Below are 19,732 nucleotides of genomic sequence, written 5' to 3' on the forward strand. Positions count from 1 at the left end.
TTATCATTTCACCAGGAAATACATCAAATTAAAGGTACAGCTAGCGTCTTGTCAATGACTATCCCTCATCATTCAGTCCATATCTGTTGCAGTTTCTGTTCACAAGTGAAGACAACCGTACAGCAACTGTGTCTGAGGGAAGTTTTAGCAGTGAAGTAACGGTCTGCAGTATATTCATTCAATTACCTTAAAAACAAAACAAATCTCAGCTATAATTGGTTACCGCGGTGTGTTTTCTATACCTTACTAGTGGGAACTTTGCCTGACATGCCACCCACATTTCCTTCCAACTTGTAATCCCATGACCGTCATGCTCTGTGTATGAGATTCAGCACTCATTATAGAAAATGAAGGGGAGGCAGTCAGCCTGCGTACCTCACCACGTATAATCTGTCATCTTGAAATCAGCTCTTGAAATGCTGTTTTAATTGAGTTAAAACTGTAAACATGTCTGCATCATTTGTGATGTTGGCGCTACATTTGGAAATATGCCAATTGCTTCTGTGTTTTGCTCTCACTGTCCAAACATATTGTAGACTCATACATTTATAAATTGCAGTGAAACCAGTCCAGTTGTTAAAAAGACGCATCTTGGAGTTTTTCAACATAAAAAGGCAAGAGTGATCATGAATATTTGATAATTTCTCATTAAGGTGTATACTGTACGCAAAGCACTGAATGAATTAATACTTTTTTTTTTTTAAAGCATGTCAATTTCAGCCACACATCTCCCAGAACTTCCATGAGTATTCAGCAAATGAGTACAATCTGCTGTACTTCTTGTGCAGTGAGGAAAAACTAACACCACACACACTTTCCATCAGACACACACAGCTTGGAGTCAGACTCTTAGATACAGTGGATCCACACAAGTCTGCCCACAGGATGGCAGCACTGACCATAGTGGGCCTTCACATATTTGAGATGAACAGGTAGGTCGTTTCCTGGAAATCTATCTTGATTGGTTGTCAGTGTTGACAAATCTGATAGTGGGATAGTTAATTAAATGAGGGAAAGAAATGAAACGTCGAACAATATCTGTAACTAATAGATGTTTTTAATCCCATTTTTTGGCATTTTGGCATTGATGTGCACAGAGTGGGAATAATAGCTGACTGATTCTGAGGGCCACTTCACATTGTAGGCTGATAAAATATGACTGATTTCATTAACAAATTGTCACCAGGATAACTTCTGTTTTATAGTACTTATAATCACATTTTTCTTCTTTGTCTTTGATTGTGAGGAAACATCTTTGAGTTGAAGCAGAGTAATGATTTCTGGCACAACTTCACCTCCTTCCAAGGTGCAAGGAGAAGGGAAAAAAAGTCTGGGGAGGTCAAAACTCTTACAGCAACACTTAGAGAACAACTTATTTGTGAGACCAGCACATTTCGGTTTGCGGCCTTCATCAGGGTCATCCGTCAGACTTGTTTGTTGTTCTTTAAGAAACATCTTTGGAAAAGTGTTGAAGTCACTTTAATGGTGATCGGGATCTCTTTATCTATGTCACTGGTTGTGGAGGACATACTCACCGTTAGAACACACTATAGGACCCTTCACTGTTTGTTGTACTGCACATAACCTGCTACACAGCCAGATTGTCAATATTGGTCCCAAACATATCCATCAAACATTTTGAAATAAACTAACAGACGAAGCAAATGAGTCAATATGCTAGTAAACCTCTCAGAGGTGCTGACTGGCTCCTGATATGCTTGTACACATATTGTCCAATAAACGTAAGGGGGCTGCCCAGCCTGCAATCTATGTTAACTGCAAAACTAGGATGGTAGCATTACTCTTAATTAAAGATAACAGGAATATTGTAGTGTTTTCTTCACGGTGATGGCATTTTCATTAGGCCTGTAGGCAGTCAGAGGTGCAAAATTCCCTTAAGGGAGTTCCTAAAACCTTCCCTAAATTAGTTCGCAAATTAATATGTCTATATAATTATGTGATATTTCATTAATCCCCTAAAGAGAGGTCAAAGGTCAGGATCAGATACAGAGCAGCAGCCATTCAGCTGGTAGTTTGTGGTTCAACAGCTTTTATTGATTTTGATTTCCTCTGTTTGAGGTGTAATAAAAACATCCATTTAAACAGTCAAGATTAATAAAGACAATAACAAAAGTCATTAAGCCAGATAGCATTGATATTTGAGGTTGAACTGTGTGGAGTTGGCAAGCATCATTATCAATACCGAGTAATAAAATGTTGATTCTGTGAAATGCTTATAATCATATAAGTGCCTCAGTGTAGCTTCTGAGGCGAGAGATGACTCGGCCATGATCAGATTGGACGATGGCCCCTCCTAGTGTTCAGTTTGTGCTAGTGACATTTTGTGTTAGAAGACATTTATTGTGACAGATATTTAGTAAATACCCTGTAATCGGCCTACTCAGTTGTTACCAGCTTGGTCTGTACTAACTGAATGCATTTGTTTACTGAATTGTGACAAAGCATTTGTACAGGGAATTAATGGCACTAATGTGAAAGTAATGTATGCACACAAATTAAGATAAAAAAATATAACAATATTCACACTTGAATTGGTAAAAGAAATATACATACAAAGCCACACAAGTGCAAAGGGACATACAAAAATAATCCGAGCAATGCACCACAGATTAAACATTATTAGTTATTGCAGCAGTGAAAGCAAGATAATTTAGCATGGAGAAAAGACAACCACAATACATTCAATATTAAGAAGCAATCTGAAAAATGAGTGACAATGCATTAAACAATTCATATTCAAATAATAAAGCAACTAAGTTGTATGTAAGGAACTGGGAGTCTTTACGTTATGTGTTGTGTTTAAATGTAGTATCAAAATAAGAATTAACAATACAGTACAGAAGTATGTATACAGCATCAAACAGAGGCACTACTATGAAAACACCGTTAACTGAAACAAAATACAGTATATAAACACTATAGTGTGGCAGCTAGGTTGAAATGTTCATAACAATTGTGCATTTTACAATAAAAGCAACAAATCTGACACAGATGTAGGTTTATATGTTATGAAAAGATATAGATATCAGGGCCATGGCAGACGTTTTTCAAAATGGCTGCCTAACCTCTTGTCACAGGTTGCAGGAGAACTTTTTAGTGTGGGCTGGGTTCATACGACAACGTTATATTTTTGCAATGGTCTTTAAATCTGAGCAAGGGAGCTGATATTTGTCTGGTCTCTAACCTGTGACCAAGCTGACTTGGTTGAACCTACAAGGAAACTAAGATCAGTCTCCTGTTGGAATAGCTCACAGGGTCACCAAGACACACAAGCTAATCCACCAACTCCAATAGGATTAGATAGCACTTTTTATATTTATATATTTTTTAATTTTATTTTTTAAACATATGTGTGTATATAGCTGTATAATATAGAAAGCAGTGACCTGGTTATAATATGATACAAGAACTGAGAGTTGCTTTCCTTGTAGGCTCAAACGACCTTTGACTAGAGGTTACTGGCGACCCATAACTTCATCCAGCTATATCTGTATCAGTTGTACTGCTAATGAAAAGAGAAATGCACCAATGGAAAGCTGAAGATCTTGCCTTTTTATAGATGTATAGATGTGGTTTTCATTCTAGCAGGAAGGCAAGGGGGTGAAATTCGACCCTGAGGTGAGCATGCTCCTTTTATTTGGTTTTCATGTTTTACTCAGGTTAAAAGCTTTTAAAAATCACCTTTAGACAAATAAATAGGGAACAAAACATGTCTGTGGTCTTCTGACATCTGATCTAATCACCTTGAACACGTCATAAAATCAGTGTTCTGCAACATCCAGGAAATTTTAGCACCCATTTGGCGGTCATTTTGAAAAATGGCTGCCATGGCCCTCATATCTATATCTTTTCATAACATATAAACCTACATCTGTGCCAAATGTGTTGCTTTTATCGCAAAATCCAAAACTGTTGTGTTTAACTGCCCCACTACTACTACTACCACTGAAGTAACGCTCTTAAAACGACTTTTATTTTGAAGGCTGCTTTGCGACATACAGGAAGTACACAGTATTCACATTCAGTTTCCGTTATATAACCAGTTTGACGAGGGGTTTTTGGACTTTTACCTACGTATGTTTTGTTCTTTTACGTTGTAGCTAACGTTACATCGGCTCCAGCAATGAGTGCAATTATCCCTCGGATAGAGCAGCTGTCTGCCAGAGTTGTTCGGGTTTTGGGCTGTAACCCGGGACCGATGACGCTGCAAGGAACTAACACTTACCTGGTCGGCACCGGGGAAAGGTGACAGTCAAGTTAACATTAGGATTTATTATGTTCAAAATTAAGTTTACGTCAATATATTTTCCATTCCAGAATATCTGTATTTGGAAGCGACCATTTGGCCAAGACGTGACAGTTAGGTTTGACGTCCATGTTGCCCTAAGTACACCCCTGTTAGCTCGTGGAAAAGGATGTCACGCCAAATTCCATTCAAAATTTTCAAAATTCAGTGTTGACTTTCTTCTAGACTAAAATACCAGCGTACAGATCAAGACTGAAAATGCATACTGAATTGTCAGGATTCACTGGTTATTTCGGCATGTACTCAATATACGAAATATTATTAATTTGTTTTAAAAAAACGAATTAAAATTAGACTAAGTTCAAAAAATATATATTCTCATGTTGGCAGTCTGGAAGTTATACATGAGTTTTAATCTGTCATGAAATATAAATAATATACCTAACCTATTTGAAAGAATATAGTCAGTTCACAATTCAAAAGTACTGATTACCAGAACAGAAAACACCTAATTCAATAGAGTATGTATGGCTCATGCGAAGTATAAAAAAAGATACATAAATATGAAAATATTTGATACATGAGCAGAATTGGTGTATATGAATGCAGCCTTTAAAACCTTTTAAAGCCTTCAATACGTATACTGTTTATAATGTGTGATTATATTCCAGGCGAGTGCTGATAGACACAGGAGAACCTGCTGTACCTGAATACATCAGCAGTCTGAAACAGGTACTGAGGCAGTTCAACACCAGCATCCAGGAGATCATCGTCACACACTGGCATAACGACCACATAGGCGGAGTGGAAGATATCTGCAGGGACATCGCTGGTGAGGACAGTATGTGTGAAACAGGTTTAATGATCCTACAGTATTATTGGAATTGCAAATTAGTCAGAAAATGAAATTATGGAAACTTTAAAGGGTCAGTTCCCTTTTAAGTCAGAGTTATTAAATAATCCAAATTTCACCAACTAATTCTGGTTGTCACAATAGTACCTGTGTAGTTGCAAAATAGTGTACAGGTCAGAAAAAAGAGAGACTAAAGAAGACATTTAATCGTTGTTTTTCTGACAGCCCAATATTTCTCTGTTTGGCCTCCTGCAGGTTCTGAGGTCCGAGTCAGCAAACTGCCTCGCTCCAGCCAAGTCAGAGAGACAGCTGGAAACAAAAGCTTTACATACCTGAAAGATGGAGATGTTGTCCAGACGGAGGGGGCCACACTCAAGTCAGTTCAGTTTATGTGCAAGTTGAATATATATATAGAGAGAGCATTTTAAACTGGCAGGTCTTTCATTAGCTTTACAGGAAATAAAAACAACAACCAAAATACCAAACCAAAGACAACAAGACTAAATAAAATGTACTAAAGAAACATCATTCAAAAGAATACAAATTTAAAAAAAAAAAGGCTTTCTTAAGATGAAACTGTACAATATGTTGAAGATATTTTGAGAAAATAAGTGTACCACAGTCACAGCAAAATATGTGTTAACATGTATTTAGTGGTTGATGAGTATCATACTACACACTTTGATGGTGATGTCTGAATCTTGTTACAGTCGGTTCTTTGAGCAGAGGGTCATGTTTTTATATTTTTTTTTTCCAGAGTGCTGTTCACCCCGGGCCACACCGACGACCACATGGCCTTGCTGCTGGAGGAGGAGCGGGCGCTCTTCTCTGGAGACTGCATCCTGGGCGAAGGCACAGCCGTGTTCGAGGATCTCTATGACTACATGAAATCTCTGAAGATCCTGCTGGACTCTCAGGCCGACCTCATCTACCCCGGTGAGATGAGTGAGCACACACTAGTAGGCGGGTACACTATTTTATTTCGTGAAAGGCTCTCTAAAGGAGGGGCAAGCACCCCCACTGGGAGAGTTGGGGGGGTTAACTGTCTTGCTCAGGGGCACCTCAGAGGTGAGGGAGTAATAACTTTAGGGGCAAGTGCTGCTCTTTCACGTTCCCACCCACATTTATCTTGTCGGTCCAGAGATCGAACCAGACACCTTCCAGTCACAAGCTCACTTCTCATATTTCATGTTTTTCATCCCTTTAATATTAACTGTCACCATTTTTTTTTTTTTTTTTTTTTTTTTACATGCATTCACCAGTATTAAAGATGCTTAAGATCAGTTTTAGGGCTGTCTGTCTTTTTTTTCTTCCAAATTCATTGATTAATTGTTGTTTAAAATAGAGAAAAATGACCATCGCACTTTCTTAGAGCCCAAAGTGACGTCTTCGCATTGCTTATTTTGTCTGACCAGCAGTCCAAAACCCCAAAATATAAAATTTATAATGATATCAAACCAAGAACACAAGCAAATCTTCACATTTGAGAAGGTGCAACGAGCAAATATTTGGCATTTTTGCTTGACACATGGCCTAAATGATTTGTCAGTTAACAAGTTATCGTTGATTAATTTTCTGTTGATCAACTATGAGTAATCATTTCAATGCTACCAGTTTTGCTTCTTTGATTTCGACCTTTTCCTCTCCAAAATAAAACTTTCAGCCAATAGCTGTTGTTCTCTGGGGGTATGGGAAGACCCACCTCCTGTCAATCAATCTAATCAAGCCAACCGACAAACCAAAACAAGAAGCGTCTGCAGTCTCTTTATTTTAAAAGCTGAAATGCAAAATAAAGCCAGATTATACATAATTGCCTCTTAAAATTGTGGCCCTCCACTTTACTGATTTTACAAGTGTCCATCAGTCAGTCTTGACGCTTCATTGTAAAGTCATTGAGATGTTTGGACAAAAACTCTGCTGCTGTTCTCTGTGCAGGTCACGGACCTGTGGTTCAGGATCCTGGCTCTAAGATCAGACACTACATCAGCCACCGGGACCAAAGAGAGCAGCAGATCCTGGCAGCCGTTCAGGCTGGAGCAGGAAAGCCTTTCTCCTCAATGGAGCTCGTCAAGATAGTCTATAAGGTCAGAACAAAACCGTCACCTGTTGCTTTGATGCTTTTTGCAGCCTGTAGTCAAGGGCTGACCGGTGTGAGTAGCCAAGCAAAGACCAGCAGTATCGTACACCTTAACCAAATTTGGACTGCTGTAAAATATAGTCTCTGCAGCTCCGGATAAGCTTGATTAGTGGCATCCACATCGGATGGAGATGCTCTCAGGTCACTGTGGGAGCAGATGCAATTAGCAGGTTCCTCAAAATACAAAGTAAACATACTAAATTATGATACTAAAACTAGGATAAGTGTATGGAGGTAACCTGAAAATATGCAGCCTGCAAGCAATCACACGAGCCACCCGTCTGTGTATGTGGAGGCGATCGTAGTCAACTGCTATGCTTGTTTTTGTTCGGTGAAAAATGACAGCTGCGTCTCACTGCTTTTCTTGCAGGACACCCCTGAACACCTTCACCAAGCAGCTAATGTGAACCTGGTCCATCACTTAAAAAAACTGGAGAAAGAAGGCAAGATCAGCCTGGGTACGTAATCCTTTATTACCACTGCAAAAAATACTGGGAGAATTTTAAGCATCAGTCTTGGCCAGTAACAATTTAAATTTGTCAAAGGGTCAGTTCAACCAAATTAGACATATCTGGCAATGCAGATAGTTTTGGTATTATGTGGTATTAAGGTTAAGGGTCCATGAAAATTGATTGCATGTGCTGTTGGTGACTTAGAAAATTAGGCTTTGCAGTCACTGACTACAAATGTAAACTGTTTTTTTTTTCCCTCAGTGAACGAATCTTCACAGAACATCAAATGGAGGAGTAACCTGTGATGTCCAGAGTCTGAGAAGACGTGCACTCTAATTGACCATTTGGCCAGGATGATGAAAATCCATCTGGTTGACAGTTGATAATTTTTCTCTCAAAAATGATCACCTTTCGCTTTTGGCGTAATGTTTATCGTTTCCTTAGATCTGATGATTGGCAGATGTGTTAATGGAAAATCAGGGATGATGATCGCACTTGTTGCCTTGGATGTTTCCTAACTCAGCTTATACAAAACAAGGACTGGGCTGCAGCCTGTGTCAAAAGTTTAACCAGGCCAAAATTTGTCAGAAGGTCAGCTGAATTTTGCCTGTGGCAGAATGGAAGATTAGACACATCCTACAATGTGATCACTGTGCCACAGTGCCCCCATCTGCCTGAATTCAATTGCCTGTCTCCTTTTTCTTCTGGCAGAAGGCTTTTTTCCCTAAATTTAGCCTCTCAGGCAGCACTTTTTCTGACTTCAAACAAATCTTGCTGCCTTTGCTGAAATGATCAGACTCTCTAACTCCATCTAGAATATAATCCTAAACAGCTATTTGGTTAGTGAAATAACCATTTTATTAGTGGAGTCTGGTACAAAACCCTGTCCTTTGCCTCATCCTCTTCCTCCTCGGTTGCAGGACTTTATCAACTGATATAAAAGGTCCTTTAACTCAAGAAAAACTTTTTTCCTGGGTATAAAACTTCCTTAGGACTTAATAATACATGCATATGTGTATGATGTAAATAGGACATACAGTGATGCACATTATATGGTGATATACAGTATATACAGCATGCCTCGCCATTACTGGTGTATGTTCACTTGATCTCATGCGTACTGGAGAATATTTTCCTGGACAATAATTGTGTTTACCTGAGTATCTTATGGGGAGTAATATCTGGGTTTGTATTGGTTGGGGAAAATGTGTTCTTTTTCTTCAGGGATGAAGGCACACCTGTATGGATACACTGGGTAAAGAAAAGTCAGTAGGAAGAAAAAGGCTGAGAGTAGAGTAAATAAAATGTTCTCATAGACTGCTGGGATTGACAGATGACAGATGCTTTTACATGATGTGGTGACAAAATGACAATATATATTTCTATCCAGTTTTTTTTTTTTTTTATCTGCTGTCCCCTGATTAGAACTTTTATTTAATCTAGTCTCTAGTGTCTTTTCAGTCTTGGTAATTAAGCACTTGTTCTAGTAATGCTGCACAAATTCAGTCAGTCACTAGGTGGCAGCATTTGCTAATTAATTTTATTAGGAGATAACTTGAACAGTAAATTATAATATTGTAACATATGCCAAACATTATAAATGTTTTGAATGTGTTAAAAATAAAAAAAAGAAAGAATATGGGTGTGTGTTGGAAAATATTGTTAAAAAAATATTGAATGATCTTTTGGTATTCTACTGTGAGGTGCTGTTGTATTTTTCAGGCCATGAATGAGAATTATTATTATTGGTGACAATTGTTTGATCATAATGAGCTCGTGGCAATGCTGATATATCAACTATACAACTTTTATAGCTCTTAAAAACAGCTTTCAAAGGCAAAATGTATTCTCAACTAAATCATCATGATGATCCAATATTCCAATGAGTAATAATCTGATCTTTTGCATGAACTTTTGACCCCTAGGTGGGTCTCATCTGTTTTCATACTGACTAAGCTCATGCAATCTGACTGGTGATGTTTTTCATAGATACGGGAAGAGCTTTTTTGTTGTCTTTGTAGGTCTTTCTACATAACCTCCTCATTTTGGAGCTGAGAGGTGACTTTACTGAAATCAACTTTACCACTTAAAGTAAAGAACTACAGTGCATGAATCATGCAGCACATTGGAAGGACACTACAGGCCTACACATTGAAAGCATAAACTACTGGAATATCTCAATGTTCCAGCCATATGACAATGTTAGATGGTAGAATATGAAACTGTGTGTTACAGTGATAGTAATGTCATACACACAAAGCCGTGCTGAAAGGTTATTATTTACCTGTGATTTGCACAGTCACTGTGTAAATCATCAAAAAAAAAATTTAAAATTAGCCTTGTAGGCAACTCTGGTAATACACAGTATTTCTGGTGATCAATGGGCAATAAACTGGTCAAACTAAATTAACTGTAAGGCTTTCGAGGACTGTATTAGGGATACGTTAAGAGAAAAATAACATTAGAAATACTATTTCTTTTAGAAAAAGGTAAGTATATAGACAACAACAGGGCCAGGTACACATTTGAAATCCTTTTATTACAATGTATAACAATATCTCAGGAAATGAACACACCAAGTTCATTAAAATCCCTGTATAGTCACTGCTGAGATCTCTCATTAAGATCACTGTAAATTACACAGAATAGTAAGTGAAATAGCACTGAAATAAAAACACTAAAAAAGAGGATACAGTCATTGTTGACTATTGAGAACAACATACGCTGTAGAAGTCACTATAGGAATATTTATATTTTATTTACTTTTATGTAAGGCAGTAAGACTAAACATGCTACTACACCTTAAAGCTTTCCACAAACAAAACCAAATGACACATCATAGTGTGGCCTAAAAGTGAATCAGTTTCCAAATCATATTGATTTTATTTCAAATTATTCCTCCAAACTGTCACAAATAAAAACAATATTGTAGTTCAGCTTGCCTGGGCTAAAGAGCTGTTTGTGTGTACTGGTGTATGTGAGGTGGAGAGAGAGAGAATGGTAGAGAGACAGCCAGCTCTGCAGTGGGGGGTCTGCTGGTAAAGATAAACAGCCGAGGAGCCTCTGAGCCAGAGGAACATGGCGGCTCCGGTCCTGGACGCCGCTGACGCTCCGTCCCGCTGACCGACAACACCGAGGGACACATCCCGCACAGCACGCACCCATGGCTTCTCAACTCTCAGGTAAGTTTCCTGTCATTCTCTTAGTCTTATCCCCCTCCTACTCCTTCAATCCCACCCCCCAAAAATAAACAATATAATGCTAATATTCCTGTGTCTTCCAGTTTATACCGACGTTACCGTAGTTCATGGTGCATTTGTTTTCTTCTTCTTAATAGCGCCGTGACATAACCGTTATGATACTTCTTGTGTGGTGTCATGAAAATATATCATAGGGTTAACTAGTTGAGTCCGGGAAATAATGTTATAATCGACCGGTACTTATCGTGCAGGTTATTTTTCAGTGTCCGCGGTGTTATAGCCTCTTAAATGAACTGTTGTCGAGTGCACACACGGAGACTTGTCGGTTGAATTCACTGACTGATGGCTATCAGTACCGAACCGGGTTTTTAGGCGAAAAATCTCGCTAGCTAGAAGGACAAAAAAAAAAGCTACTTTCCGCATGTTATCTGTCAAATCCGCTGTCAGGTCTCAAGTCTTCGGTGAGAAAAAAAAAAAAAAAAAAGTAAACGCTGCTATGCTGGTGTTTGTTTAACGTGTTCAAACATTGTGTGATAGCTGCACAAATAGCCCAAACGGGACTTTGCTGTTTAACTTTAACAGTTAGCTGTTAAAACCCCTTCCTGATCAACAGAAGCGACAACTGCGGGCTTGTGTGAACCGTGAACCCTCTAACGTTACATATAGATAATACAATCGTGTTCGTCTTTTTTTTTTTTTTTGCTGTTGTCAAAGTAGAATTTCACGAGCCAAAATTTAAAGCTTGGTTGATTTTAGAGGTGTTATGCGACTATGGTAAACATATATACGCATATAGCTCGGACTTCCTCAACCTACTCAAGCGTCAAGTGGAATAAATACAGTCGTACGGTCCCGATGTGTTTTTTTCAAAATAACACTGAATTGATTTTGAGTGTTAATCCCTTTAAAATTATCGGTACATTATATTAAATTGCGGATTGATTGGTAGTTAAAGACGTGTCGTTTCCAGTGTACTGCCATGTGGCATGTTATTGTTGTTGACGCTGTCAAATAGCTAGTAATCTTCAAATCAAATGTAGTACCACAGGGCTGTTTACTGAGGCAACCCCACGTTTTAACTTTACAGCCAAATAAATAGTAGTTGTAGACAAGTAACCGGTATGTGTAATCCCAGCATTCATTGCAATATCTGACTCCAGTGCTGTTGCTATTCTTGTAGCTGTTGCTTGTATTTTGAAGAGCGAATCGACCAGCGTCCGGTTAGCTTGACACAGTTTATCGATCAGCCCCGGGCGGTGATGTGAAAAGACGCATCTCTCCATAATCGGCCTTTTTTTGCACGCACGAAGTTGTAAACACGCGGTATTAAACAAGCAATGAAAAAAAAGTGGAAATGATTTGAAATACTGTATTATTTGTAGCACATAATCCCATTGAAAGCAATCCCATTGGGAATAAAAGCAGCAGAAACACAGTATGCTGGGGCACAGACATTTCTCTCAATAAAGTCATTCAAGTCTTTCTTAAAGGAGTCCAGAGTCTGTGGCCCCCTAAAATGGACTAAGCAGTTCATAATCTGCATAGAAAGCCTGCTGTGGTGAAGGGTGCATGCGGCCCGGGGCATTTTATTTAGGAAAAACAGAATGTAAATCTAACATACAAGTCATGTTTTAATCCATTTATCAGATCTAAATGTCCACACACTGAAAAGTTCTCTTTGTATTAACACATATATATGCCTTTTAAGATGTACGACCCTAGGAAACTGTGAACTAATACCAGTTAGTGTGTATATATTCCTCCGTCAGTGTGCAGGATCAGTGCTTTGCATTCTGCATGGCAGCTGGTTAAAAGCTAAATGTGTATGCTCTTACCAGCCAATTTACAAGTCAAAACTTGTAGCCTATATCATTTCTACTGCTGCGTGTCCAAATGTCTTCCACAGTTTTCCACTCTGAAATATAACGTTCTGATCTTTTGCATATCAAAGAGAATCCCACTTCCTGAGGGGCATACACTGTATTGACCACATGCTTTATGTGTGCTTTTATGATAATTCTGTTTGGACTTGAAAGCAGCATGGCATGGGATGAGCTGCAGGGCTGTGACTTAACATGCTGCACAAGTTTATGCTGAATAGAAATACAGTGCAGTTTAAACCCTATTGCACTATTACCCTATTGTCAGGTAGGCATTTGCCAGTGCAGGTTCAGGAATGTGTCCATATTTGCTGTTGTGCTGGTTTGTCTGTGTTTGCTGTTGTGCTGGTATGTTACTGTAAAGAACCTGTAAGTTTGCCTACGTGACAGGTGCCATCTGACTCCTCTGGATGTGTTATCTTTGAGGGCTGGACTCATGATTTTTTGGCTCTTTTAAACTTATTTGCTCTTTCCTGCACTCGAAAGTGAACTTTGAAAAGGATTGCAACATGCACACCAGGTTGCCAGGTTCTGTGTTTATCCTCCTTCTCTGAGAGATCATTTCTGTGGTCGGTTTTGCTAAAATTAGAGTGGTTTTGTTACTTCTTTATTATAATTTGGTCAACTCAGCTTTAATGTACTATAGTAGTGGTGTGTCTAACAGTATACTAACAGTATGTTTCAATACCATTTCAATGCCAAAACTACCTTATAGTGCCGCAGCAAGAGTGCAGGAATGTATTCAAGACGAAGATCTTAACAAGAGATTTGCAAGCATGTCTAGTGAGGGATTCTTAGTGTCTTGAATTCACTTAAACCACGTGAGGGCTCAAATAAAGCCCTGACCAATGACAACAGCAGAAGGAGGACGACGAGGAGGAGGAGGAGGAAGGGCAGAGGCTTGACTGTGCAGTTCTCTATCGCAGGTTTTCTACCAGGTCTTATCCTCAGCAAGCAAATACATGCTAAAGAAACGCATATGCTCATTTTTAAACAATCATCATCATCAAATCCTTGCTCTCACATGCTATTTCCTGTCCCTGATGAGTGATTTGAATCAGATTCATGTTAATCATGTGAATCAGATAGACTGTCCTTACACATGAAGGTTGTGGCAGAATAATGGAAACGGCATGAAAACATCTCCAAAATGCAACACTAGATGCTCTGTTCTCTAGTGTCTAATGTTGTTTCACTTGGCAGTTGGTATGCAGAAAAAAAAAAAAATAGACACTGACCAGGTAATATTAATGTAAACATTTTCTGTAGTAATGAAGTTAAACAGCATTGGCATTGTCAACCATTCTGGTGTGACCTAACAAATCTGATGAACATTTCTTAGTAAGCTTGGATGCACAGAATACAACAGCTCCCATCTTCCATGAACGAGCAACCTGCAAACTATTCCGAACCTATAGGGTTTGATACTCACAAGTTGATATTTTTTATTTTGTAATTTTTCTGGATGCACCCTGTCCATTTTAATTGCAATAGGAGTCAGAGAGAGACCCCATTTTTTTATTTTTGGTTTGTGATGCCCAATCTGCTGCTTAATCTTTACATTTACTGGTATCTACCAAGTTGTGTATGTGTGAGTCTGTGCTTGTCTCCGCAACTGTGTTTGTTTATGTCTGGCTCCTCTCACTGCCACCAACTTATCAAACACACACACACACACACACACACACACACACACACACACACACACACAGCCACCTGGCTTTCTGTCACGTAGCAGAGACAGTCGTCTTCCAGGTCTGATCCTCCTGAGACCAAGTGCTCTAATTAACCAGCACCACACACACACACACACACACACACACACACACACACACACACACACACACACACAGCCATGTCATAACTCTTCTGAAAGCCTCCTGTAGTGCCTGAACACCATGATTACTGTAATATTCCCTCAGCAAAATGTATCTAGAGGTTGTGCAATATAGGAACACATTTCTTCTCTAAACAGCATTTTTTTGTACATATTCTCTAAAATTTTCAAAAAAAAATTGTAGTGGCAGGATAGCACTATGTTATCAAATCTGTTTAGAGAGATTCGTCAGGTCATTTAATACCATTTTGTGATCTATTTTAGTCTGTTTCTGTGACTTAGATGCAATCATCAATTCAAAGTCTTGATTACATGAGAGGCTCAACCTGAGGCTGACTAATATCACAACAGATATTCTAAAAGCAGTTTTATTTTTGTAATTTGAACATTTTAATAGTCTTACACTCAACATTTTTGAAAACAGCTGCCACATATTCCAGTGGTCTGTATGGTTTTTGATGATTTGCTTAGAGGCTTCTGTGCCTTTCAGACAACGCTATTTGTTGATCTCCAGCCATGATTTAAAGTACACAAGTGGCACCGAACAAAGCACAGAGGTTTTATTTCATCTTACCAAAAGTCTTTTGTTTCTTCAAAGCCAGTCAGAGGAGGAGAAGAGCTCTCACACTTCAAAAACAGCAGCAGCACTGATATCACTGCTCATATAGTAGGCAAGGTGATGCAGCTGAGGCATAGCTACACCTTGAAAGGTGTATGCACTCACTTTAGATATATCAGAAACATATATCAGAAACACTTTGATCAAATGTGCAGGGAATTTCTCGAACAGCCCAAATGTAGCAAGCGTTGCAACAAGATATATGTGCAGGAAAGTAGCTAAAAGCTTTAGATTTAGGCTAATTCTGGAAACAATAAGCGGACCAGAGCTGACTGACCTCTGAAGTCTTGTAGGTTGATCTGTAAACACTGGACTAGTTGTAGTAAGTCTGACCTTGACAAAATCTCTGAAAGGCAGCATTATATTAAACTTCTGTTGCATATTGGCGAGCTGCCGTAACAAAGAGTTTCCCTTCGGGGATCAATAAAGTATTTCTGATTCTGATTCTGATCAGACTTAAACATTAAAGGGCTTAAATAAGGAAAAAAAAGGAAAACATATGTACAGTCAGCTTTGCAGAAGTCCGCAGGGCCTTCCTATGTGCAAACTGTAATGAAAGTGGTGCAGGGTTGAAGCAGCAGACCTGGGAGCCAAGTCTAACAGGTTGCATAACAAGTGCTAATTTAGTTAGCTGGAGTTGGCGGCGGCTGTAATTCTCCAGCACTGTGACAGCAGAGCTGAGTTAGAGAGAGAGGGAGAGTCCACAGGCCTCCAGCCGGATAATACAAGCTAATAGCATAACAAGCTTTTGCAGAACAAACGTAGGCCATGGCCAGAGCTAATTGTGGTGTTCATCACCGCTTTTTGGCAGCAGGACATTGTTGCTAAGATGACAGCGAGAAGATTGGGCAGTCGGAGAAGTATTGTTGTGGTTATTGCAGCCAAAATTCATGGTAATGCTTAATTTTGATACTCAGCCTGATCCCATTTTCACATAGTAGTCAGAATCACCTGAAACTCTGCAGACAAACTGTAGTCGTTTCATCGTAAGTTATTACATTTGTTGCATCAGGAAATCCTCAGAAGCTTGTAAACTACCAGTCTGCAGACAACTTCTCTTTTTCCACAGACGCAATCAAAGTAGCTTTGAGATTGAAACGAGCATGTTGTGTTTTGATTCAGCATCACACGTCTGTGGCTGGAGGGGGCAGGCTGTGAGGCGTTTGATGGACGGCTGTAAAAATAAAAGCTATTGAAAACTCATCTTTGAAGGACACTAATGTTTGAATGACTCATATTGTTAATTTGTGACTTAAGTACGACTTGAGTATAAACTTGAGATGGGCAGAACACTATACTGTTGAAGATGGAATTATGCTTCTGCGGAGATATACGTAAACGTCTTTGCGAACCTACGCAGGGAAGGGTGTTATGAGTTTCAGTGTACATTTCAGCATAGTACTGCCACAAGTGATATTCCAGCAGAGCATAGGGAAATTCCACTTAAAGGCACTTAATATCTTTCCCCATCTTGTCACTGTCCCATCCATTTACATTGATAAAAGTTCTTTTTATGTTTGTTTCGTGGATGTAGTGCTTTATTTACACTGTCACCAGAGTGAAATTGATTTCCGTTTCCTGATTTCTTCTATGATTTCTTCTACGTTTTCCTGAGTAGGTTGCTAAAAGTGACACTTCTTCCTAGTGAACACATACCTTGTACCTCCAATCTGTACAAGCATGAAAAAACACATGCAAATGTGTCCGAACGACACCCATGTACGTACAGTAATTCCAGCTTGAGTTATGAGCTGTAGCAAAAACAACAAAGGCAGAAATCATTTCTTGAGATGATGACAGCTCAGAATGGCATAATGGACTTCCATTCATATTCACAAATTTGAAGCATGTGCACGTACAGTAAATGCACTGGGACTGAAACTTAGCTATTGAAACATTATCATGAAAAATGAGATAAATCCCTGTCACTACAATCAAGAATCACTGATGTGTTGATTCTGGCCAGAATTATGAGACTGTGGTCAACTTCTGTTATGTGGTCGTACAGTAAACCAGCTCTGAGCTCAGTGTAGCTGTGGATCTCTGCGTTACCACTGAGCTGCTTAGTAACACAAATTAATCACAGTCAGGAAGTAGGCCGTCTCTCTGTGTGTCTCTCATTGACTTTCTATGGCTCTCTGTATGTGTGAGACTGTATGTGTGTGTGTGTGTGTGTGAGTGTGTGTGTGTGTGTGTGTGTGAGTATGCTTACCAAAGTCTACTCTACCACAATGCCTCATATGCATGTCATTTACAGTGAAACTCTCCATCACTAACAACAAAATTAGGTCTCAAACATGAACCATTAGTTTGGCTGTGTATTTGTGAATTTGTGTGTGGGTTTTTCCTCCCTCTTGTTAAGAACAAAGCGGGGTGGAAGTCCTATAACTAAGGACTTCTTATTTATTTTTCAAAACAATCTCCAGAAATTTACTTGTGTGTATATATATTTGTATTATATATATATTTTTTTAACAGATTTGGATACAATCTGTTTGTTATAAGGCTATTTAAAAGTCCAACTAAAATTAAATTGCATGTTTTTTCTGCATGCATATTTGCTTTATTAATTACATGTTCTGTGCTTTCCTTTGAGGAAAAAGAGAGCAATTTATATTTTATATATTTTGGTCTCATGATGCACGGACTAATAGCCAGAGAGCGGCTTGCCCCGCACGACAAAAGGCACTCAGTTTGAACAACAACCCACATTAGCTTTCTAGCTAACATCTCCTTTTCTACAAAGACACGTCTTGTCCTGCGCCTCGGCTTTCTGAACGAGCTGCCTACCAAACAAAAGTGCACTGCTAATGTCGTTTTGCAGGCTAGATAGCTAATTAGCTAGTCAGCTGTATAACACAATGACCAGCATAAAAAGTTATTGCAAATGTCAAGATCGGCTAGTTATGGCACTGGCATGGTCCTTAGCCGTCAGTAGCACTGCTAACAAGACACTGCTTTTAAACTACAGTGTAAGTTTGTCTACTTCCATACGCTCAGACTGCTGTCAATCAAACATGGACTCTGACATGACCACTCAAAGGGTTAGAGAGAAAAGGAACTCTTGTGATATATCTACAAAGACCTTTTTTATTCCTTTCATTGATAATGAATTTAAACATCACTCTGACATTGTTTGTGACTGCAGGAGGGGATGGCTAATTGTAATTTTCAGTTGGACTTAATTACTGTACCTCAAGGGAGTTTGTTGTGTGATTTCCCCCCCCCCCTCCCTCATTTTTTAGCTTGAACTGTCTCTAGAAGCCTATTCTGAGTTGTCCTCTGAAGTGCTCTTTGGTGAGCAATGTCTTCCTGCATCAACAACAGTACTACACACACGCACACATTTTTTCGACAAAATAATTTAAACTTTAAAGTTCCACCAACTAGCTTTTTCCAGAGCTTTTAACCACATCTCACTGCCTGACAGCACTAGTCCTCTTAAGAATGTTTGAGTCCTGAGAAAAAAAAAGATCCTAAAGAACCTCTCTTTCCTGGAATAATTGTTGAAAAAACTATAACACGTCACTGCCCTTCACAACTTTCAAGTGCACAAACTGAGCTGAATCACATCCAGTCTTTTTGTCATTGTGTGTGCAGGAAAAACATTTCTACTTGCATGTGTGCTTGTGCAATTCGCAAAGCAGTTGGGTCGAGATCAGCTGTCCATCCCTCCTACACACACGCGCACACTGACACACTCTGACGTACGTACACACACACACAGACACATGTACACTTATGCAGCTTATCTCTCAGTGGTGGCAGGTGCATGTTGAAGTGTTGTGTAGTTTGACTCCGCTGTGTCCAACTGACTGAGAGGGCGGCTGTCTCACCCATGCACACACACACACATACACACACACACGCACTTCTATCTTTGTGAGGACTTTGACATAATGCATTCCCTAACCCCTTACCATAAACCATCACAACTAAATGCCTAACCCTAACCGTAACCCTCACCATAACCTAATTCTAACCTAACCCTTAAAACCAAGTCTTAACCTTCAAACAATCCTTTGAAGTTGTGAGGACTGGCCAACATGTCCTCACTCTGTAGGTAAAAAATGTGTTTCAGTCCTCACTATGTACAAGTACACACACACACACACACACACACACACAGACACACAGACACAGAAACAACACATATGCACATACACTTAGTAACAACACACACAGCAGGGGGAAGCAGATGTTTCAGATTTGGCCGCTGACCAAAAAAACTCACTTCTTCTTTTACTACTTTTCATTTGGTGGTTCTTAATTACGGTAACCCTTCCCATCCCAACGCACACACACACACACACACACACACACACACACACACACACACACACACACACACAGTGCTACCTATTACATTAAAGATGGCAGCTTTTCAACTGTTTAGATTTGGCAGGTTAGTCTCTTCTGTAGTGCGTGGTAAAGATTCACCACTTCATTGCACAAATGAATCAGATTATTAAACTTTAAAGCTGCAA

General features: G+C 39.2%; 2 protein-coding genes across 6 annotated transcripts in view; both read left to right on the top strand.

Moving 5' to 3' along the window:
* Positions 1 to 4,017: 4,017 nt before the first annotated feature.
* lactb2 (lactamase, beta 2) lies at positions 4,018 to 9,348 on the top strand. 2 transcript variants are annotated; one of them, XM_044219064.1, is made up of 7 exons: positions 4,018 to 4,266; positions 4,939 to 5,108; positions 5,376 to 5,496; positions 5,878 to 6,056; positions 7,056 to 7,204; positions 7,628 to 7,715; positions 7,971 to 9,348. In XM_044219064.1, the coding sequence occupies exons 1-7, from the start codon at positions 4,145 to 4,147 to the stop codon at positions 8,012 to 8,014; spliced, it is 873 nt and encodes a 290-aa protein (XP_044074999.1). In that variant the 5' UTR covers positions 4,018 to 4,144; the 3' UTR covers positions 8,015 to 9,348. The 2 variants fall into 2 exon arrangements, with proteins under 2 accessions (XP_044074999.1, XP_044075000.1); XM_044219065.1 differs by having other exon boundaries at positions 4,021 to 4,266; positions 4,939 to 5,099.
* Positions 9,349 to 10,320: 972 nt separating this feature from the next.
* LOC122886639 (nuclear receptor coactivator 2-like) overlaps positions 10,321 to 19,732 on the top strand; it is a 61,155-nt gene continuing 51,743 nt past the window's right edge. For 3 of the 4 annotated variants that reach the window (XR_006380400.1, XR_006380402.1, XM_044219066.1), the window contains exon 1: positions 10,322 to 10,891. The gene's annotated coding sequence lies outside the window, so the exon portion shown is untranslated. Of the gene's footprint in view, positions 10,892 to 19,732 lie in introns of all 4 variants that reach the window. The other variant, XR_006380403.1, reaches the window with a different exon arrangement.

This window comes from Siniperca chuatsi, linkage group LG13 (assembly GCF_020085105.1).
Source record: "Siniperca chuatsi isolate FFG_IHB_CAS linkage group LG13, ASM2008510v1, whole genome shotgun sequence".
Lineage (NCBI taxonomy): Eukaryota > Metazoa > Chordata > Actinopteri > Centrarchiformes > Sinipercidae > Siniperca > Siniperca chuatsi.

What these genes read in the sequence shown, in the direction of transcription:
- lactb2 (XM_044219064.1), top strand. Translation starts at nt 4,145, where the DNA reads ATGAGTGCAATTATCCCTCGGATAGAGCAGCTGTCTGCCAGAGTTGTT. An exon ending in GGACATCGCTGGTGAGGACA is followed by an intron (nt 5,109 to 5,375) that starts GTATGTGTGAAA and finishes GGCCTCCTGCAG; the next exon opens with GTTCTGAGGTCCGAGTCAGC. An exon ending in GGCCGACCTCATCTACCCCG is followed by an intron (nt 6,057 to 7,055) that starts GTGAGATGAGTG and finishes TTCTCTGTGCAG; the next exon opens with GTCACGGACCTGTGGTTCAG.